At 42.9% G+C, this 23,967-nt stretch overlaps 1 protein-coding gene across 1 annotated transcript in view; it reads left to right on the forward strand.

The window, feature by feature from the left end:
• Positions 1–1,205: 1,205 nt before the first annotated feature.
• Positions 1,206–23,967, forward strand: part of LOC147727327 (G protein-coupled receptor 54-like) — a 912,640-nt gene continuing 889,878 nt past the window's right edge. The window contains exon 1 of the mRNA XM_086963094.1: positions 1,206–1,557. Within this exon, the coding sequence (XP_086819220.1) occupies positions 1,206–1,557 (352 nt within the window). The remainder of the gene's footprint in view (positions 1,558–23,967) is intronic.

The raw sequence follows: 23,967 nt of genomic DNA on the forward strand, positions 1-23,967 counted from the left end.
AGTCATGTGGCGAGGAAGACTAACGAGGAGGTAATGTGGGCCTCCTTTAATGCATATTTCGTGTGTTCGTAATAGATCATATCTCTTAGGAAAGATAAATGAATTCAATTCACAGTACCTAGTGGCTGAATTGTGGTCTGAGATAACTAACAAACGTAAGGTAGAGAAGACGGTACTGCATTTAGGCGTTTCGTTACTAGTCTGTCCAATAAACCTATACCATGTACGTTAAAGCGAAGTAAAAATGTACTCCGGGTGGTTAATATTTAACAATTCTGATCTGTGCTTCTACCCTAAAAGCTCCACTGCACTTGCAAAAAAATGTCCATTAAAGATGGAGTAGAGTAACCAATTAAAGCCGCCCTTTGATTGGCTGGAAGTTGAAAATGTGCTCTATTACGAGCAGCTGGACGTGCAACGCAGAGGAAAGCTGCAAGATAACTCATTACCATGTTCGCACATCTCTTGAGAGAGAGAGACGCATGAGGAGCTCATCCCACGGCCATGCACTTCAGCCAGGCTACTGAGCGAGAAGCCTTGCTGGCTGCAGGGGCCAGGTCGGGGACTCCTGCCTGCTTCCCTTCTGCGCTCACATCCAACACTTCGCCCTAGATTGCGCCCCTCATCCTCTCGGCGCCCCCATGTTGTTAGCGCTAAGTTCGGGCTATATAAGAAAAGCTCAATGAAAAGTGAATATTTAAGGGCATAAAGGCGTCAAGCGTCGTGCGATTCAACATCGTGATTTAGAAGCAATGAAGGAGGCGTTCAAGCAAGTCAACTTTCAGTCCGTGCGCAAGAAGTGAGGTGAGAACGCGGCTGACCACGCCGGGCTCGGATGGAGAGCTACTGACATCGCTGTGTCTGAAGCGAAGTGCGCACTGCGTAGGCTGCTGTAAAACAAGATGTTCTGGGAATGACGGAGGTGGACCTAAGGTAGAGTCGGAGCTGTGAACGTAGCCATTCGAAAACTAGCTCCAACGGATGGGTAATTTTCCTCTTTTTCTCATGCTGCAGCAGACAGACTAGCAACAGGTGCTTCTTCAGAAAAGTAGTGTGCAGTACAAACTTTAAAGGAATGGGCACGGTTTGCTCTTGAAATGAAGATGCGGGGCGCCACGGGCCACTTGCTTGCTGCGTCTGCATAGCTTTTGCACGCCGGTGAGGCGCCACGTCAGCCTTTGGTCGGACCCTTTAGGCTCCGGGGGATGATAATGGATGCGGCAGGGGGTACCGTGCTGCCCACTCCCTGGAACTCGTCTTCACATCTTCACGTGCTCGAGTCCTGCGGCCCGGACTTCAACACCTCGAGCGGCTGGTTGGAGCAGTCAGTGGATCAGTCCGATAGGGGGCGGTCTACGTTGCCCCTGCCCCTCTCCTGCAGAGATGGAGCCCCCACCCCGGCAGCAGCCGCGCAGAGCCCCCCGCTGCTGGTGGACGCCTGGCTTGTCCCACTCTTCTTCGCGCTCATCATGCTGGTGGGGCTGGTGGGCAACTCCCTGGTGATATACGTGATCTCCAAGCATCGGCAGATGAGGACGGTCACCAACTTCTACATAGGTGAGAGAACAGCTCATTCACCGGGGGTTCCCTTCCCCTGGACCGCAGCTTTCTGTAATGTTCTAAGACACCTGCCTCGGAGAGACCACCCCAAAATCGTGTTTGTTTAATTTGCAAAAGTAATTGAAAGATAGCGCTCCAAGTATGTGTGCAAAGGTGTCTCAGTTGTGTTCCAATTCTTTAGTGACTTGGGTGGTTATGTTCGCGAATTTCAATCTGAGTGTGAAAATTCATGTCAGTCATTTAAAATTCGAATTTGCACCTTTAAATGCGTTTTCTGACACGTAAACAATGTTATCAGTAGGGGGGATTTTTTGTGTAGCTGCTCACTGGGGTGGGTTAGAGGCATTTGAGGACAAGGTTAACTTTAATGCTACAAACCTGCAGTAAGTATGCAGTGGGCCAGGTTTCCAAAACAATGACAATTCACTCGGGTAGATTTACTTCTCTTCTTGGAGCAAATATACCTTTTAAAATTTTAAATTCACAAAAAATATAGTCCTACTGGGAAGTCTCAGCTTTCCAATAACACCCCATGCATAAACACATCTGCAAATGCAGCAGGTGTACATTTACATAAGAATAATTTTTAAGATGTCTTTTCTCTGTAGGAAACCATTTTTTTTTAGTTTGCAACGAGTTCCCTTTGGATTTTAGTGGACTTACTCCAACCATTAATACGTGTAAAATCTCAGATCATATCCAGAGTCTGGATATATTTTTTAATGCCACAGGTTACCAAGTTTGTAATTTTCCACTTAAATTCTGAGGCTGAATTTCAATATGGACATTTCACTCTTGCGCCATATCCAATCCTAATAAAAAAAAGGGAAATTAACCCCCAATTATATTTCAGACATTTTTGCAATTTGCAGACAATTAATAGAATACGACCTTGGAAGCACTTACATGTATTATTTTCTAGTAGTTCTGGAATTCTATAGTAATTCAAGCTATTTATTTTCATATGCATAAATGTAACACTTACATTTTATCACTGTTATGGGTGGCGTCCTAGTGGAATTGTACTTGCTAGCTTTATTATTTTTTTCTCCAGGGGAACATTCTTTTTACCTTTGGAGAACGCCCTTTCCATAGCCCCCAACAATTATGACAATATGCCATCTTCATTCTCACCCTGGATGCATTTACATTTGCTCTTAATGGGAGTAAATCTTCGACATAAACTCAGTGCTTTCAATGGAAATAGAGAAGTGCAGCTATTTAGAGTACTTACCCGCTTGCTCCAGAGAAGTGCTACCACTCTCCCATTAAATGTATTGCAGCAGTGGTGCAGAGTGCAGATACTCTACCCTTTAACCTACTCAGAGCATCTGGAGGGCACATAACTCACAACGAGGAACACATTTTCTCTAACAAAGCATTCTCAAAACAATATTAAATCTGCAATAAAAGATGCGTATGGCTTTTTTCTCACCTGCAAATTCTTATATTTTGCATTCAAAAGGTGGCATTATGCTACGTTCGGGCCATTTGGGTAGCTCAGTTAAATCTTGGTCTGCAAAGACATTTGTGATTGGATCCCATGTGTCTAGATTTTGGCAGACATCCAGTCGATTTGTTGGAGTAAGATGCTTTTGCGCTGAAACTACGTTTTGTAAAGCAGGTTTGTGAATAAGCATGCCTTACTCCTGGAAATTCGAGAGTATCTCCCCACTAAATGTGGAGTACGGCAATACTACTCAAAAGGAATACTTTGTGAATGAAACCTGGAAATCAAATAATTTCAAGAATAATTCACTCTTAGCAAACACATAGTCAAAGAATAATCTTTTGGAATTGACCCCACAGACTTCTGGCTGAGTTTTACATAACATTGTGTTATGTCCAGAACTTGTCAAAGAATTCTAGAAGTACTCCTTAGTTGTATCTTTTACAACACTGCAGGAGTACCCACACGTGTGTCTGTATCTTGCACACACTAATGTATACATGCGCATATTTCATTGTTTGAAAACACAAAGTATCAGTGCTGTTCTATGGAAACATTTCTTTTACTTCACCTGGGAGAATGATATTTTCAATGTAGAAACCACTTTCTCTCAACCCCTGCAGTATTTTGGTTATTCCCTCCCCATTCCCAATCTGGATGTGAGCTTACCATTGAACTTGATAGGAGTCAATCAATCAATCAATCAAACAGCATTAGTAAAGTGCAACATTGTCACTCCTAGCTGCACCTAGGCGCTGTGTGTCAATCGAAGAGCCAGGTCTTGAGTCTCTTTTTGAAGGCTGCCAGTGAGGAGGCTGTACAGAGCTGGAGGGAAAGGCCGTTCTAGGTCTTGGTATCGATGTGGAGAAGAAGCAGCCACCGCTGCGACTCATCCTGGGGGTGTGTGCGAGGGTGAGTGAAGAGGAACGCAGGTGCCAGTGTGTTAGTGGAAGTTCAGTCAATGGTTGATGTTGGTAGGTCCTAGGTCGTGGATGGCTTTGTAGGCATGCATGAGGATCTTGAACTGGCATCTCTTCTGGATGGGGAGCCACAAGCGGTCTCTCAGGTGGGGGGTGATGTGGGTTTATTTGTGAAGGTCCAGGATGAGTCTGGCTGCTGCGTTCTGTATGGTCTGGAGTCTTCTGAGGAGCTGGGTGGAGATGCTGGCTTAGAATAAATCTCAGGAGAAAAAGTGCTGCCAGCAGTTTGTAAATATTTCCATATTGGCATGTTTGCGGGTGTTCATGTACCTTGCCAGTAATCAGGATATGAAACAGCCACAACCAGTCAATGTGAGCTCTCACAGAATTCAGCTATATACTGGAATAATTTTAAGCGTGAGTAAATTTGTTCATAGGTGCAAATAGGAAATTTCATAGCTTTAGCACAGAGGAAATATAAGAATTGATTAAAGTCAATGAGGGGAGCATAATATGTACATTTTCTTTATTGTATCATTCCTGCACCAATACCAAAGCAAATCATCATCACTGACATCAATGAAGTACATTCAATAAATGGTATCAACTAAAATGTACAAGCTATCTAGCTAAAGTCTCTTTATTGTCCTATGACATAAGACAAATCAAGAGAACACAGGGGGTCTGAATGCCAGATAGTCTGACAGGGCTGCCAAAAAGGACTAACACAGTCACAGGGGTGCCTAGGTCACCTGGGGGCAGCTTCTAAGATGAGGGTGAACAACCACATGTGGCGAAAAACAACAGACACTGTGAAGACACCAAAACCATTTCAAGAAGTGGTTGACGAAATCCAAAGCATCAGATAAAGGGTTACCATCAAAAAGACTTTATGATCAGTTATATCATTTGGCCCACCCAGGTGTGAGTTGGCTAATCCCCTGATCATTACGATAAAAACGCCACACCATTAGTTGTTGGTCTTGGATATGGTCCACTAACCGCTAGGGGTCGCCGTCTAATAGCTGATCTTTGATGGTTGTAGTGAAATTACGGTGCAACAAAAGACAAAAGTGGTGAATTAAAATAGGATGATGTGTCCTCCATACATACATTTTATTCCTTGATAGGACAACATCCCCTAACTAAAAACTAGAATAGTGCAAAGGAGACAGCAACAAATATCTGTCTAAATGAGGGGCCAACATGTTTCTGCCTAGCGGGCAACCTGTCACATGGCTTTCATCAGGGCCTCTGTTCTATAAGTAGTTGCACGTGTTATTTGAAACTTTTGACTAAATTTGACTAAATCAAACCACAAAGTTAAATAATACAGGTTGGAAATGATACAACATATACCAACCTAAGTATACAAATCCTCCATGTCAATTGGAACACTTATTTCTGAGGAGAAAATATATAATAATTAGTGTCACAACCACAGTGTCTACTATTCACAACCACAGGAGTGTCACCCTACAATCGTTAAAACAAATAAACCAATTTTTGCTCACCCGTCTTGACAGGGGAAAGGACCTCACCTCACCTGGACCATGCTCAGGTTCTACGAGGCCCCGCAATATGGATATAAAAGAAGAAGAACAGAGAGTGGAGACACCATGAGACTATTACATGCATAGTTCAAAAGATGTCCAACAAACCCCTCTGTTAAACCTGTCAACGTTTTCCACTAATAACAAAAAGAGAATATTGTCACCTGATAAAAATGAGCCCCTAGCCTCCAGGTATCTCACTATAAGTATATTATTCCTCATCCAGGTATCTCTTAAAGGATGAAAATGCCCTTAGTCACTTAAGGCTGCCTTTGGCTGTTGTTATTTCACCACAAGAACATAGTGTCTCAGACCATCTAATATAGATCCAAGACCTCTAGCCAGTTTCAAGTAATTCCTACACAAACAGCTCTAGCTGAATTAATTGGGAAAAACTAGCTCATAAGGTTAAATTGAATCAGAACAGTCCACTGTCTTACCTTTCCGTCGGTACCTCAAGCTCGCTTCTGAGTCTTGGGGGAGGTACCGGTTAGGAGAGACAGGGCGTATTTATTGGGAGCATCATTGTGGGACTATTTTCACTCCGCCGGTATCCTCGGTGTGAAATTGCGAGCTTACTTGAATTCAAAGTTATTATAATGGTAGCAAGAGTATCGCCCACCTTACAACCGCTTGTTCATTTCCCTAAACGTCTGCCAGCCGTTTATCTCTTACCAAACTTCCGCGGCATTCAACCCAGAAAGTCAGGACCTCCCGCCCGAACTCTCGTGAGACGGACTACAACATGACGTCATCGTCCATGTTAGTAGTTCCGTCGCGGAGCCCGCTGGTGAAACCTTTAATAACAAAAAAAGGGGGGGGGGGGGAATGCGCAGTAGTTTCTCTGTACCTGATGCCCCAATCAGTTCAGATTTGTATGCCCACAGAAGTATTATGTCCTTATTCTTATCTCAGGCCCCAATAAATGCCCCAATTTAGAGGCTATGAAAACACTGCAAAAAACTACAAAGTGACGTCATAACGTCCATCTTTGTAGTCCTTCTGGTCATATTATTCTTGCAGGTATCAACTGTAGTGTAAAAAACTACCTTCAACATTATAGTGGATAGGGTTGATTGTTCCATATTATAAGTCATTAAATTCATGGTGTTTCCCTGTTTCTAAACTGACTAAGCACAACATTTAATTTCCTACTGGTCAGACTTTACTTAGAACCAGATACAAACTCACTGTACACTAATCAATATGGTGTCAAATTGACGCTATAAGTGCATTAGGAGTTTACCTAGTATCTTGTGTAAGCTGTATTTCCTAGTCGTGTAATCCCACCCATGAAATAATTATATAATATATCAACATGTTTTAAATAGACCTTTCAGTCAGAGGATGAGACAGAGGATGAGTCCTGCCCACATGTCTCTACTTACATTGAGGAGACCAAACTACGGATGATGAAACTATCTACTATACGGGCTAATAACGTAGCCTCCATGTGTGATCTATATATGGCCCCAAGGTCTATTGGTACCTATGTCTATTTCAGTGGAATGCTTGGTCTGAGGGCAAACTGAACAAATCTCACACAGGTGGTGTCCTACTGCAGGAGGTAAATTCCAAAGAGTACCCAAAGGTCTTTTAGGGCTCACCTTCGGACGATTGTGGACCAAGCGTCCACACTAGTCTGAAGGAAAACCTCCAGACCAAGCATTCCACTGAAATAGACATAGGTACCAATAGACCTTGGTCACAGTTACATTTCAGTAATTGTAATAGCAATAATTTGATCTATTTGTTAACATGTTCCTGCTCTATTAGGTATGTGGTACAAAAGGGGGTGGTGATGGACGGAGCAGTTGAATCAATCAAACACTCACACCCAGTCAAAAGATCTGGGTTTAATCCATTACCGTTCTTTAGCCCACTCTGCCACCCCAGTTCAGACATGGCAATATGCAAATCAGTCTGACCCTGTGCCTCAGGGGAACAGTCCAGCCCGAACTGCCAAGCCATGTCTTCCCTGGACCGGAAACAAGCTTCCGATGACCCGTTTCTGGCATTCCAGCCGTCTTCAGCCCGGCTTGCTTGAATCCAGTGGCAAAGTGAGCAAGGGACTCACGTCTGAGCATACCCTGCCACACTTATGGCGGCCAAAAGTGGTACAAAAGGGGGTGGTGATGGACGGAGCATCTGAATCAATCCAACACTCCCACCCAGTCAAAAGATCTGGGTTTAATCCATCACCGTTCTTTAGCCCACTCTGCCACCCCAGTTCAGACAAGGCTATATGCAAATCAGTCTGACCCTGTGCCTCATGGGAACAGTCCAGCCCCAACTGCCAAGCCATGTCTTCCCTGGACCGGAAACAAGCTTCCGAGGACCCGTTTCTGGCATTCCAGCCGTCTTCAGCCCGGCTTGCTTGAATCAAGTGGCAAAGTGAGCAAGGGACTCACGTCTGAGCATACCCTGCCACACTTATGGCGGCCAAAAGTGGTACAAAAGGGGGTGGTGATGGACGGAGCATCTGAATCAATCAAACACTCACACCCAGTCAAAAGATCTGGGTTTAATCCATCACCGTTCTTTAGCCCACTCTGCCACCCCAGTTCAGACATAGCTATATGCAAATCAGTCTGACCCTGTGCCTCATGGGAACAGTCCAGGCCGAACTGCCAAGCCATGTCTTCCCTGAACCGGAAACAAGCTTCTGAGGACCGGTTTCTGGCATTCCAGCCGTCTTCAGCCCGGCTTGCTTGAATCCAGTGGCAAAGTGAGCAAGGGACTCACATCTGAGCCTACCCTGCCACACTTATGGCGGCCTAAAGCGGTACAAAAGAGGGTGGTGATGGACAGAGCCTCTGAATCAATCAAACACTCACACCCAGTCAAAAGATCTGGGTTTAATCCATCCCCGTTCTTTAGCCCACTCTGCCACCCCAGTTCAGACATGGCTATATGCAAATCAGTCTGACCCTGTACCTCATGGGAACAGTCCAGCCCAAACTGCCAAGCCATGTCTTCCCTGGAGCGGAAACAAGCTTCCGAGGACCGGTTTCTGGCATTCCAGTCGTCTTCAGCCCGGCTTGCTTGAATCCAGTAGCAAAGTGAGCAAAGGACTCACGTCTGAGCATACCCTGCCACACTTATGGTGGCCAAAAGCGGTACAAAATGGGGTGGTGATGGACGGGGCATCTGAATCAATCAAACACTCACACCCAGTCAAAAGATCTGGGTTTAATCCATCACCGTTCTTTAGCCCACTCTGCAACCCCTGTTCAGACATGGCTATATGCAAATCAGTCTGACCCTGTGCCTCATGGGAACAGTCCAGCCCAAACTGCCAAGCCATGTCTTCCCTGGACCGGAAACAAGCTTCCGAGGACCGGTTTCTGGCATTCCAGCCGTCTTCAGCCCGGCTTGCTTGAATCCAGTGGCAAAGTGAGCAAGGGACTCACGTCTGAGCATACCCTGCCACACTTATGGCGGCCAAAAGCGGTACAAAAGGGGGTGGTGATGGACGGAGCATCTGAATCAATCAAACACTCACACCCAGTCAAAAGATATGGGTTTAATCCATCACCGTTCTTTAGCCCACTCTGCCAGCCCAGTTCAGACAAGCTTCCGAGGACCGGTTTCTGGCATTCCAGCCGACTTCAGCCCGGCTTGCTTGAATCCAGATTCTCCGTCCATCACAACCCCCTTTTGTACTACTACAACTCAAGGACTCTGCTCTTCAGTAACTTCGCTGACCTCAACTCAAATACTGTGCTCTTGAGTTACTTCGCTGACGCTTGCTGGAGAGTCGTTTTGCTTTCTATGACTTTTCCTACCCAACCAGCAACACCTACCTGGGTATTGAAATTGAATGTAAAATATACTTTACCCTTTTTTGTAACTTTACTGACGCTTGCTGGTGAGTCTCCCATTTGCACATGCGTGACTCCTCTAATTTCAACCACAGGATTAGATCTTTGTAGATCACATTTGCAAAAGAGCCGTGGGGCCAGCTTTCAGCACCCTTTGGGCTCTCAAAACTGAACACCGTTAACTGCCCGTTTTCACCACCCCTTGGGTACTTTCTACTGAATACTGAAGACACCTGGTCAAATTGGTTGGGGTAAGGGAAGTAGTGCAAGACTCCAGCACCCAAAATGCATTAGGCTTTTATACAGAAGTCCAGTATTGCAATGAGTGTTTATCATAGTCTGGAGGGAGGCAGTAAATCTGATTGAAGGAATTATTGGCAACGGAGAAGAGGAGCTTATTTCGCCTTTGAGCTTGCAAACTGTATCTATCAAGTATGCTACTTTTATGTTGTCACTAACCCTTGTGCCCAATGTAAGAAAACAGGGCTTTTTGAGGATGGATCCCCACCTTTTGCCCCCAGTTGAACTACTAGATTCTTGTTTTCGATTCTGACAGTGCAATGAAACATGCTAACCAGGCTCCAGTGCCAGTGCTCTCTCCCTAAAACTGATATGTGTAAATTGGCAACCCAATTGACAACTACTTTACCCACTTATAAGTCCCTTTTCTAAGTAGGCGCAGCTACTCCATTAGAGTGGAGGAGCGCCACCCCACTACCAAAAATGCTCCCCAGAAAAGCCCCAGAGACAAAAAATAAAATGGTAATAACATTTATTTATTACCATTTTAATTTTCATCAATCCATCGCAAACCGAGTGTCAGTATGGGGCGGGCCATGGCTGTACCAGGGAGGAGTGGTGGGCTGGCGTGCAGTTAGGTTTAAAGTGCGCCTGTCTCTTTGGCATGCTGTCTTGCAACGGCCAGTCAGACATGCACATTTTAAACCTCTTTATCCTAGATGCTTAGACAGCTGGTTTAGAGAAAGCACAGGCCTCCAGTGCTCTTGAGAGTGCTGAAAAAGGCTACTCCCTACAATACTGGCACTTCTTTTCTGCTGGTTGCGACCATGAGAGCAGCAACAGGATTGGTTAAGGGATTTGGCTGGGTACCGCAAAGCCTGGAGGACACAGAAGCTAAAGAAGGACCGGAGTGAGGAGAATGTCAGACGTTGTTCAGCAAGCAAGGTAAGTGTGTATTTCTTTTTATTTACAGTTGCCACTCACCTTGCATGCATGCACCCACCACCCATTTGCCCACCCCTCCACTGTTCTGAATTGCCAGTGACCTCTGAGTATATGACACCAGTAGTACCCAGGGCATGGGTGGTAATGGGGTCTTCAGGGCTTGCAGCACTGGTTAGGAGACCCATGATTGACTCAAAGAAACTACTGACAGCAGGCATGCCATTTGAGACTGTAGGAGCAGTAGAAGTTGCTCAAACTTGAATTTGCCCTCACTATGTGTGGCAAAGTTGATGTACCAGCTCTGAAACATACCAGTCACCCCTAAGAAATGCCTCCTGAAGCCCAGGAGACAGGGTGCCTTATGTTAAAGGTGTAGGCATGTAAGTGCAAGCCAATATGACCCTATAGTTCCCCTTCCCATTAAAGGATACTATAAGTGCTAGACGGTCCATAGGATAACATGGGCTGGCACCTCGGCAAACCCAAGGTTGGCAGCTCTTTATGGTACGGCCTAAATATGTCATGTTTTGTGTTGAATGACATGCCCTCGTACCCCTAACATGAATCTAGTGTCAAGGATGAGGTGGAATGCACCCAGTTGGCTAACTCAGAGGTTGCGCACCTGGTTGCCCCAGCTTCTCTGTGATCTGGCTAGAGCGCCTGCATTTACCACATTTACTGCCACTAGGACAGAATTCTGACCTCCTGCCAGGCAGTGTGATCACTCTCAGAAGTCAGGAACAAAGGCTTGGGCAGGAAGGTCACACGTCCCTACTCCCAAGCAGGCTAGTGAAGTAGAACATCAAAGCAGTGAGCTTTAAAGACTGCACATTCTCTAATATATGTCAATAATAAAGCAAAACAGTGGTCTCTTAAGGGGGAAGTGTGGACCTCTACTTCCTTGGAGAGAGTACTTTGGTGATCCCAAACAGCGCAACGACACAGTGCAAGTAAAAATAAGTATCAAGGTAAGGTTTTGACCCTAAGCATGCAAGTTAGACAGGGTCATCATCAGGACGTGGTTTGGGAAGCACCTGTCTTGACTTGATACAATAATAGTGTACTATTTTTATTTCAAATCTTGAGTCCTTCACTCTTTGTCAGAGTGTGTACCAACCATTTATACATCCTGGATCAGTCACTATTTTATGTACATAGATTATATAGCACCAACACACTTTACAGTCACTTATTTTCACTTGCACTGTATTGTTGCACCGTTTGGGATCACCTTCTTACTTTAAATTGATTGAAGTCGGAAACTGCAATGATTTTTTCTATTTGTTTAAAATTAAAATAAAACCGTCCAAATTGAGAAATGGAACCAATCTCTTGACGGTCAAAATAACTCTCTCTAAGGAAGTAGAAATTCACACTTTCCCCTTTAGGGGGCACTGTTTTGCTTTACTACTAGATTACCTGGGTCCCATGGTTCTGGGTTGATTGAACCTTTTCTTACTCTAGTATGCATCATACTCGCAGAGGAGGAAACAACCCTCCCCCTGCTATGCAAACAACAAAATTGTCCTAACGGAAAAAATGAAGAACACAAACAATATTTGAAATCAATTAATGTGTCTTTAGCCTGCATCCAATCATGGGGAAAGGGGTTTCATTAGGAAAGGGGAAAGAATAGGGGAAACATACAACAAAAAAGAGAGACACAATTCAATGCACAAACAACTCAAATTGTATTGGAATTTATATACACTGGTTGCTACAATATGCTCAAGAGAGCACAAAAAAATGGTTTTGTAGACATGGTGGCTGGTGAAGAAGGAATCAAAACAGCAGACGATTAGGATTAAATCATCAGTGCTCTAGGAACACTGCAGGATGCCTGTCTGAAGACATGTCAAACGGCTGAATTTACATCCATAGAAAACAGGTGGCTACCTAAGTCAGTACACTGCATCTTTGAAGATATTGGGTTGAATCCAGGCTGAAAATGGAGATTTTTGATGTTTCGATCTGATGATGGGGGCGTTAGAACCTTAGATGCTGATCTTCATCAGGACCGAATGAAAGGAAAGAGGGACAACCTATGGGGGGGATATTTATAATTAAAACCCATGTCAATATGTTGTATGCAAATACTTTTAAAGTTCCTTCCCCAGCGTGCACAACTCATGTGGATTTGTGCACTGTCTGATCAAAGCACGAACTGGTAACTTGTAAGGTCAGTGAAGGCCCAGAGGCTCTTCATTTGTAGGGAATCCTCCTCTGGATACAGTAAACGTAAAAAGAAACCCCAATTGAATGCGGAGTCCAATACGTCTCAAAGAGGAAAAATTGGGTGTGAATGAGACATTAAATCACACACCTGAACCTACAATACATTCAGGTGGGGAAATGCAGTCTCATGATAGAGGTCAGTATGGAAAAAGAGGTACAAACTATAACATATGCATTCAAGCCAAAATGCACTTGAATACAACTTTTAAAAAGTAGTGGATACTCACCAAGAACACAGATTTAATCTGTAAGTTTCAGGGTGGGAGAACCCTTTCCATATTAATCAGCAGTTAGGCTTTGTAAAAAAAGCCAGAGTGATGTGTTTATTAAATGCAAACTCAAAAAGCAATCACTTGTTTGAAAGAAAGTGAACACGGTAGCAAAGTGCTACTGCTTACCTCAAGTGATACAAACTATCATTGTCTTTCTCTCAGCCGCATCACAGTGAGCAGTCAAGAGCAAGAGAAAATAAAGGTAGCACTGCATTAGCGTGCACGCTGGTTGCAGCACGTCCTGGATCAGGAGCTGTGCATTCTGAGGATACACAACACGTCCATTATGGTGGGTAGAGCTGAATGGCCAATGGTTCCCTCAAGAGGATACACAATCTATCTTGTGATTTCAAGTGGCAACAATTTGAAAAATCGAAATGTTGCTGGTAATTTGCCCATGTTGGATGTGATTGATCAAGGTTAACAGTATATTAAAATCAAGGAAGATAAACTCTTACTGCTAGTGTATTAGGAACCATAAATATTAGGCCCTGGAAAACATCAGCAACATCTTGCATTTATGCAAAAGGATATTTCAATCTTTAACATTACAGTAAATGTATACAATACAGTACAACATCATTATAATAAGCCAATATAAAGGGCTAGATCATTATTCCAATGCTCTTGAAAGGCATCAGAAATAGCTTGTATTTGTGAAAAAAAGGAAAATGCACATTTTAGTTTTAAATAATACAGTGGATGTACACATTAACCTCATCAGAGCGTCGAACGTTCAGCGCCCAGTGCTGAACGTTTGGATAACGAATGCTGGCCCGTCGGCCAACGGTCGTGCGCAGCACTGGGGAGGTAGTGCTCGTGACGACCATTGGCCGACGGCAGCAGTTAAGGGGTTAAAGTACAATAACATTACAATTAGACAATGTGGAGGGCTAAACAGACAACATGCATTGCAGTTGTGCTTAAACAAACACGTGGTAAATTAGATTTTTTGCATACTCTAAATAGCATAGCATAGAAAAGTCTTAAGGACAGACTACTGTTCAAACAAATTGGTGGCTTTGCAGGTTAACAATGATTGCACCGCCCAGTGACTCAAAACACCATATGCAACTACCCAATTTGCTGAATTGGGTAGTCAAAAAGATGTGTCATGTAGTGGATACTAAGCATGGGCGAATTTTGCGAATCTGGCGTTCGCGAATTTGCGTATTTGCGAATTCGCAATCCGCAAAATTTGCGAACTCTCGCGAATTTGCGGATTTTTTTTGTGTTTGCAAGGGTTTCTGCCAGTTCGCGAGGGTTTTGTACCAGTTCGCAATTGCGAACTTACTTGTCGTCTGGCAACGGTCGCGACTATGTTCTTTCTACGTCTGGTTCATCATCACAGGTTCACAGCACCCTCTGTTTCACCACTGCCACCCTCTGTTTCACCCATGCCACCCTCTGGTACATCAATGCCACCCTCTGGTTCATCATCACTGTAGATTATGGGGGGAAAAGCAAGCACACCTGCCCTGCTTCAACAGACATGAATTAATTTGGGGTTGATTTATTAATGTGTCACTGTTTTAAAATTCCTGTCTGGCACCTGCTTCCTTATCTGTAATTTGCTTTCTGTTGCAGTGCAATTTTTTTTCCCAGGAACTTTGTGGCCTACTTGTAGCTATTCTATGAGCCTGCTGTGAGGGTCAGAGCAGGGTTATAGAATAGTTGCAAGTAGGCAACTGAACTCTGGAGGGGTCCCTCAGGAAGCACTACTGTAATGGTTACTAATGATGAGTTTGAACTTTTGCACCTGCTGAGTGCTTTCAGTTGAGCAAAACTCGTTTTTCTGCAGAACAGCAACTGTAATGCCCCAAACAAACGTAGGCAACTGAACTCTGGAGGGGCCCCTCAGGAAGCACTACAGGGAATGGTTGCTAATGATGAGTTTCAACTTTTGCACCTGCTGAGTGCTTTCAGTTTTGCAAAACTCGTTTTTCTGCAGAACAGCAACTGTAATGCCCCAAACAAACTTATTTGTGAAAGTTGATTTCTAATCCAAAAGTGATCCAAAGAAAGTCAAAAAGGCCTCAAATCCAAAAAAGTGCAGGCAAATGTCAACCTGAGGAGTTATTCTGACAAAAATCATAATTTTCAGAAGGTTTATGCTGCTTGCTGGTGGATTTCTTGTGCAGAATTGCAAATTTTGTAATTTCGCGAGTGCGAGATTGTTGTTGCCCGCCGCATCTACGTGTTTGTAATTGCGAACTCCCGCGATACGTGATCACGGCGTACTCAATGTCGTAATCGCGGTCGCCAAACTCCCGCGGGATCCCGCAGTAAGATCCAAAATGGCGCAGCACTCGCAAAATATCGAGAAAAACAACTCGGCAAACACTGAATGACGGTAAGTGAACGCCACGCGCTGCAATATTGTATCACCAAGCAAAAAAATCCGCCGCGTGCGAATTTGCAGATTTTCTGCAAATTTGCGAGAGTTCGCATATTGCGAATTTACAGAAAATCTGCAAAATCCACGAGCTGAACGGATTTTACGCCCATGCTTAGTGGATACACGTACATCGTGTTTCAACTATTGTTCAGGGTGGACATATTTCTCGAGATCGCCTCAAATTTATTCAGACCATGGACCTAGATTATGAATCCATTTGCATTCATGACAGTTCAAAATGTTTGCAAAATTCCTACCTCTTGGGTTGGTGATGAACTTTTCCATCACTAGCCATTTCAGACTGCCTACTGGATGGTTGAAAGAATTGGAGTGTCCCACCACGGGGTGCCCCTGAACCTTGCACCTGATCCTACTGCAGTGCTGCAGAATACGGTCATTAACCTTCTGCCGGGTTTGGTCCACATACAAGAACCCACAAGGACACCTGATGACATAGATAACATCCACACTATTACAGTTCGTGTAATCGTTCAATAAGTAAGTATGATCGTTGTGACTAAATGTCTTGGTCTCTATGGTCATGGCATATGCCTTGCAACTTCCAGTAAATATGGCCTGTAATCTGAGGCACATTCCACTGTGTCAGTAAATTAGGTTTCTGTGGTACCCATAGGAACGAGCACACAATGTGAGGCTTGCTTGCAAACATGTTAGGAAATCATCAGATTTCCTGAAATAGCCTGGTTTACACAAGCGATTCCTCTGTAGTCTGAGGAATTGCCATAGGATAAATTATCCCTTAACCCCTTCGACGCTCATGACGAGCTCAGCTCGTCATGAGTTACGCCTGTCGTACGCTCATGACGAGCTCAGCTCGTCATGTAACGCAGGTTTTTTAAAAACTCAGCGCACAGCGGGAAAACGGCCCGTGCACATGAGGTTAAATACCTTGGGTGGTGGCTGGAATAACGTAGAAGAGTATTCCTTTTACTGCCTTTCCTAAAGACTTTGGTGTACAGTTGACCATCACTGGCTTTAATGGTGGTAATTAAGAAACTTCATGGCAGTCTAGCTACACTCAAAGGAACATATCCTGCAATCTATTAAGCCAAATGTGGAAATTAGTGAGATCATACCATTGCCTGTTCAGATCATGAGAACATCGTCGATATAGCTTTGCCACAGAGCGATGTTCTCAGATGACGGATTATCAGTGTTGAACACAGGAAGGCCATCATATTGATCCATGTCGAGGATCACAAGATCAGGAGTGAAGCCTGCCCCCATTGTGACCCCTTGAAAGTAGAAAAATGTCTTTCTTAAGCAGGTCTATTTGGAACTTAGTGGGGAACTGTGTAGTTTGGGTTCTTCCATCTAGAACCTCTTTGATCGCTTCAAGTTCAGGCATCTGTGGGATGTTTGTATACAGGGAGGTGATATCCATGGTAACTAAAATCTGTTCATGGGGAATGAATGCAAGATTGGAAGTGCGGGTATCACTTTTCACTAAAATCTTCTCACCAGAAGACATCAGAGTGCCACTATGCCCCGGCTTTGGAGACCCTTTTAAAGTGCGTGAGAAAATTAGAGCCATTAAAAAGTGCATCCCAGAAAAGGCTTCAGGACCTAATGGGCCCCAGCAGAATTATTGAGATCATATATTGACCTCTGGGCCCCATTGCTTAGAAATGTGTTCAGATCAATAGTCCAAAGGCCCATCCCTGAGTCCTGGAAGACTGCCACTGTGATCCCAGCAGACTTGTTATCAGCAGAACTCCTTAATTGATTCCAGCGCCAACATTTTAGGTAGAGGTTTATTGTCCAACCTCGAAGAATGAGCCCAGTCAAATAATGCCCATTCGGAAGTCCAATTTGCCTTCAGTCCCGGCATATGGCAATTCCCAAACCTCTATTTAACACTATCACTGCTGCAGCAATTCCCCCTCTGTGCTGCAGATCCATGGAATACATTGAGCACACGACCAGTGTACTGCAAGACGAGCTGAGCTCGTCATGAGCATGGAAGGGGTTAATAGTAGGGAAGTGTAGCAAGAAAAAAAGGGATCAGTGTACTTGTCATTTATCAACTTATCAAATGTCTTTGACCTTGTAAACCGAGCTGTGGGAATTGATGGGTAGAATGGGAGTGGAGTCCGAACAGCTGGCCCTTATCAGATGAATCCATCAAGACCTTACAATAAGAGTACGGTATGGCCCCCAGGGATAGTGCTCCACATATTAGTTCCTCAAGGGATGTCAGGCAGGGATATATCCTGGCCCCATTCCTCTTTCTGCTCTATATCAATGGGATTAACAAATTCCTGGTAGAAATAGGGAAGGCGGTGCCACGAATGGAAAATAGCCCCATTCCCATTTTATTACACACAGACAATGCAGTACTGATCGTTCACACTGCAACTAGGCAACTAGCTTTCAGCACTTTTAGACCTTTTCTTACATAAATGAAGGCTCTAAGGGCCAGATGTAGGAGCCCAAATACCGGTCGGTAACGTCCGATTTCGGCCGTTACCGACCGGTATTTAGGAATTGGCATGTAGGGGCCCTATTTTAACGATTTGGTAAATTTACCAAATCAGTAAATTTACCGAATCGGTAAAATACCGAATCGGTACTTTTACCAATTCGGTAAATCCTGATGTAGGTGGGACTCTTCTGAGTCCCAAAGGCCTTACAGATTCGGTTACTTACCACCCAATCCAATTGGGTGGTATAATACCCAATCCAGGTGTGCATGCAAATTTGTGCATGCACTCCTATGCCATGTGACAGACAGACATGCCCTTAGGGCATCATGTCTGTGTGCCACATGGCACGCATACCTGTATTTGGGGTGCTAGAGGGTGTCAAAGTGACACCCCATGCACCCTTGCAGGATTCGGTACTTACCGAATCGGTAAATACCGATTCGGTATTACCCATTGATTCCTATGGGCTTCAAGGCCCATAGGAATTAATGGGCATTACCTAATCGGTAAATACCGATTTTTACAGATTCGGTAATTCAATTGCCGAATTTACCTGAATCTCCCTCCTTCTATTTTACCGATTCATAAATACCGAATCGGTAAAATTCGGTATTTATGAGTCGGTAAAATATAATTACCTACATGGTGTACAGACAAAATATCGACTCCAAAATATCGACTGGACATAATATCGAGTTTTAAATATAGACTGGACAAAATATCGACTGGACATAATATCGACTACAAAAATATCGTTTTTCAGGTAAGTGAAGTAATATCGACTGTATAAAATATAGATAGCAAAAATATCGAATTTTTAATAATATATAATATTTTATAGTGTATTTTTATGTAATAATATGTGTGAATAGTGTGTATTAATGTTATAAAATATTTTATTAAATGAATTTTGTTTTTATAATAATTGCGTAATGTAATTCTGTAGCGGGTTGTGGGTTTATAGGGGAATAGGGTGGGAAGTAATTTAATAATAATTAATTAATTAATATATTTTTGTTAATATTTTTAATTAATAATTAATTGATAATTAATTAATATTAATTAGTTAATTAATTAATATAATTTTGAACATATTTTGTATTAGTAATTAATTGTTAATTAATTAATTGTAATTAGTTAATTACATTAATTAGAGTACATTTTTAATGTATATAATTTTGTGGTATTTTTAAGTAATTAATTTGGAAAAAATAATATTAATTATTAAAATAATTACAGCTAATGTTCTAATATATTTACTTTATTGTTATTGTTAATTAATAATTAATTGGTAATTAAATAATATTGATACATTTTGGGTAAAGGAGCATTTTTAGGGTTCAGGGTCAGTTTTCAGTTTTAGGGTAAAGGGGTATTTTTGGGGTTCAGGGTCAGTTTTCAGTTTTTGGGTAAAGGGGCATTTTTAGGGTTCAGGGTCAGTTTTCAGTTTTAGGGTAAAGGGGTATTTTTAGGGTTCAGGGTCAGTTTTCAGTTCATGGGTAAAGGGGTATTTTTAGGGTTCAGGGTCAGTTTTCAGTTCTTGGGTAAAGGGGTATTTTTAGGGTTCAGGGTCAGTTTTCAGTTTTTGGGTAAAGGGGCATTTTTAGGGTTCAGGGTCAGTTTTCAGTTTTTGGGTAAAGGGGTATTTTTAGGGTTCAGGGTCAGTTTTGGGTTTTTGGGTAAAGGGGTATTTTTAGGGTTCAGGGTCAGTTTTGGGTTTTTGGGTAAAGGGGTATTTTTAGGGTTCAGGGTCAACAAATAAGATTGTAAAAAATTATTTTTATTATTTTCATTTATTATTTAATTATTATAATTTAATTTAAGTAGTTTTAAGTATATTTTAGTAATTAAAATTTAATATTAATTGAATTTAACACTGTTTTTAATAAAGTCGATATTTTTTACATCTATATTATTGTTAACGATATTTTGTACTCAATATTTTTGTACTTACCTGTTTGTAGATACAAACTCGATATTTTGACTGTCGATATTTTGTCCACGATATTTTGGCAAGTCGATATTTTGTCCCTCGATATTATTTCAGTGATCCTACCTACATCTAGCCCTAGATCCTCAAGTAAAAAACTCCAAAACTTACATTATGACATGCATCAGTCCAAGCACTAAGACAAAAAAATTTAAGATGGGGGATTCAAACCTAGCAAAGGTGAAGATTTTTTAACTATACAGGGATACTGTTTAATCAATCTCTAAGCTGGACTTCTCTTTTAATGCTCAGAATTCAGACTTTTTGCAGGAATACTGAGGCAATAATTAGGTTTGCTAATGATTTAAGATATAATCCCATTGCATTGAGCCTGTACAAGAGTCAGTGCATCACAGTGGGATCTTATGGCGCAGACCTTTGAGGATATAACAATGTGGGCATCCTCCAATGACCAAAAAATCAGTTTATGCATAGACTGCTGTCAGTCCCTGAAGGCACACCTACCTTAATTTGTCATAAGGAACTTCGAATGCAAAAGCTGGATCTGAATCTGGGGTACACCCGAAGTTGGCCTATAAAGAACTTACATCCCGGACTGCCAGTCGCTTGATGGGGCTGATATACTTGAAGCACTCGTTCAATAGTTGAGGACTTTTGGACCAATATGAAAAAGCTCTTTCAATCAGGCAAGATTCTAAATCTTGTATCAAAGAATGATACATGCACCTAGAAATCCAGGAAAAAGAACCAATTGTTATTTATGCCCAAGTATCAACAACATTTTGTATGGGGCCGTACTTACAGTGGACAACGAGCCCTATGTATCGCCACTAGGCATTTTTAGGCAACGCATATTGCACTTTAAACTTGCCTTCTCTATGCCTGGGGTTTGGAAGCAGGACTTGTACTCTGTACTCAGGTCCGAAATGCTTTCTTAATCATGTTATTACGCAAATCAAAAATTGAACACTACAAGGATGGGTTAATATTCCTGCAGTTGTTGGGGTCCCAAGAAATATGTTATTCAATGTTAAATTAGGTTTTTGTATTAGTAAACGGTATGAGACTGCCGGATGATTATAAATATTTTATGTGCTCAATCTGTTACTTGATTTAAAAATATTTTTATAATTCCATTTCATGAAACCGTACGATAGTATTTTTTAATGGTTTCTTATATTTACCACGTATGTAGTGCTGATATTTGCCTTAGCGTCCCGTGTTTATTCAGTGAAATTTTGTTTTTTAACTGTTTTTGTGCTATATCGTTCTCTATCTATGTAGCTGAGTTTCTAAAAGTGTACTTGTGTGTATATATATATATATACTAGCAGCCCGTCCCGACGTTGTCCAGGTATGAATTGCTGCCGGCCAGTAGTATATTGTTTTGTAGGATTTCTTTTTGATAGCATTTCTTATCTGTGACAGGCCTGTGAAACGCTCCGATTCACAATGCACTGCTGATGCACTTAAGAGTGCGCGTTCAGTAGTGTGTGAACTCGAGTTTCCCTACTTTATTTTTCCTTGCAATATCATATAGAGCGAACTCGACAACATGGCATGAGCACAATTTACATTACAGAAGAACACAATTATTTGTGGCAGGCACGGGGAGACAAAGCGATTTGCCTGGAATCACAGAATGTTGAGCTGATGCTGAGATTCGAACGTAGCTCCCCAGCTTTAAACTTCGCAATTCTAGAACTTGTGGCGGGAGGTGTGTCTAAAAGTGTATGTCGGTGCTGGCCATCAATGAGAGAGACCTGTGCATTTTCAAATCAGTGGTGAAAAAATATGAGTATGTTGCTGGAGATGTGGGCCGCCGTGCCACCAATGTACTTACCGGGGAGGGTAAACACCCATTATTCCGCAACTTTCTTTCTGCATACCATCACTCCGCATACTTTCATTACGAAAGTACCATGACTCCGCAATGCCATTATAATGCATGGCATTACATTTTATATGCTTTTACCACACATACATTTACAACGAAATTCGTTGGAAATGCATGAATGGTAAAAGCATGGTTTTTTAAAAATGTTTGGATAAGGTAAGTATGGGTATAGGGGTATATGTTTTGGGGTACTGAGGCATATGTTTTGGGGTGTTTGGGTATTTTAAGGGTTCAGATATAGTTTTGGGTTATGGGGTACAGGGGTAGTTTTAGGGTTCAGGGCTAGGTTTGGGTTTCGGGGTATAGGGGTATTTTTAGGGTTCAGGGGTAGGTTTGAGTTTTGGGGTACAGGGGTATTTTAAGGGTTTAGGGCTAGGTTTGGGTTTTGGGGTACAGGGGTATTTTTAGTGTTATGGGGTAGGTTTGGGTTTTGGGGTACAGGGTTATTTTTATGCTTCAGGGCTAGGTTTGGGTTTTGGGGTACAGGGGTATTTTTAGGGTTCAGGGGTAGGTTTGGGTTTTGTTATACAGGGTATTTTAAGGGTTCAGGGCTAGGTTTGGGTTTTGGGGTACAGGGGTATTTTAGGGTTCAGGGGTAGTTTTGGGTTTTGGGGTACAGGGGTATTTTTAGGATTCAGGGCTAGGTTTGGGTTTTGGGGTACAGTGGTATTTTTAGGTTTCAGGGGTAGGTTTGGCTTTTGAGGTACAGGGGTATTTATAGGGTTCAGGGCTAGTTTTGGGTTTTGGGGTACAGGGGTATTTTTAGGGTTCAGGGCTATGTTTGGGTTTTGGGGTATAGGGGTATTTTTAGGGTTCAGGGGTAGGTTTGGGTTTTGGGGTACATGAGTATTTTAAGGGTTTAGGTCTATGTTTGGGTTTTGGGGTACAGGGGTATTTTTAGTGTTATGGGGTAGGTTTGGGTTTTGGGGTACAGGGTTATTTTTATGGTTCAGGGCTAGCTTTGGGTTTTGGGGTACAGGGGTATTTTTAGGGTTCAGGGCTAGGTTTGGGTTTTGGGGGTATAGGGGTAATTTTAGGGCTCAGGGGTAGGTTTGGGTTTTGGGGTACAGAGGTATTTTAAGGGCTTAGGGCTAGGTTTGGGTTTTGGGGTTCAGGGGTATTTTTAGTGTTCAGGGCTAGGTTTGGGTTTTGGGGGTATAGGGGTATTTTTAGGGTTCAGGGGTAGGTTTGGGTTTTGGGGTACAGGGTTATTTTTATGGTTCAGGGCTAGGTTTGGGTTTTGGGGTACAGGGGTATTTTTAGGGTTCAGGGGTAGGTTTGGGTTATGGGGTACAGGGGTAGATTTAGGGTTTAGGGATAGGTATGGCTTTTGGGGTACAGGGGTATTTTTAGGGTTCAAGGCTAGGTTTGGGTTTTGGGGGCATAGGGGTATTTTTAGGGTTCAGGGGTAGGTTTGGGTTTTGGGGTACAGAGGTATTTTAAGGGTTTAGGGCTAGGTTTGGGTTTTGGGGTTCAGGGGTATTTTTAGTGTTCAGGGGTATGTTTGGGTTTTGGGGTACAGGGTTATTTTTATGGTTCAGGGCTAGGTTTGGGTTTTGGGGTACAGGGGTATTTTTAGGGTTCAGGGGTAGGTTTGGGTTTTAGGGTACAGGGTATTTTAAGGGTTCAGGGCTAGGTTTGGGTTTTGGAGTACAGGGGTATTTTTGGGTTCAGGGGTAGGTTTGGCTTTTGAGGTACCGGGGTATTTATAGGGTTCAGGGCTAGGTTTGGGTTTTGGGGTACAGGGTATATTTATAGGGTTAAGATGGGTTAGTGTTTAAGGGTGTTGGGGTATTTTAAGGAGTAAGGGTGAGTTATGATTATGGGGTTCAGGGGTATTTAAAGGGAGCAGGGTGGACACCCGGAGCTGGAATGTACAGAACCTGGAAATGAAAAACAATGAAATATTGGGCACAACGCTTGCTTTTTTTCCCCGTAATCCCACGCCCTGCACACGCCCACGCCCCCAGCACACGCCCACAGCACACGATATGAGACATAGCATGAAGGGCGGAACGTACCACACACCCCCAGCATTTGTCACGCCCCCAGAACACGCCCACAGCACAACGCAGACACTCCCACAAGGGACTACTTTGCTGGCACGGTTCTTTTACCTTTTAAATGTATATGGTGGGCGTCTGCATAGCCTATGCCCTTCTGCTGCAACTGCCCTTTCCAACTCTGTATTGGGTGTAGTGATTGGTGCTGTGGTTCCTGAGATTACCCGTCTCAAAGGTTTGGGCTCTCTCTTTATTATATTAGTATAGATATA

This window comes from Lissotriton vulgaris, chromosome 3_1 (genome assembly GCF_964263255.1).
Source record: "Lissotriton vulgaris chromosome 3_1, aLisVul1.2, whole genome shotgun sequence".
NCBI lineage: Eukaryota > Metazoa > Chordata > Amphibia > Caudata > Salamandridae > Lissotriton > Lissotriton vulgaris.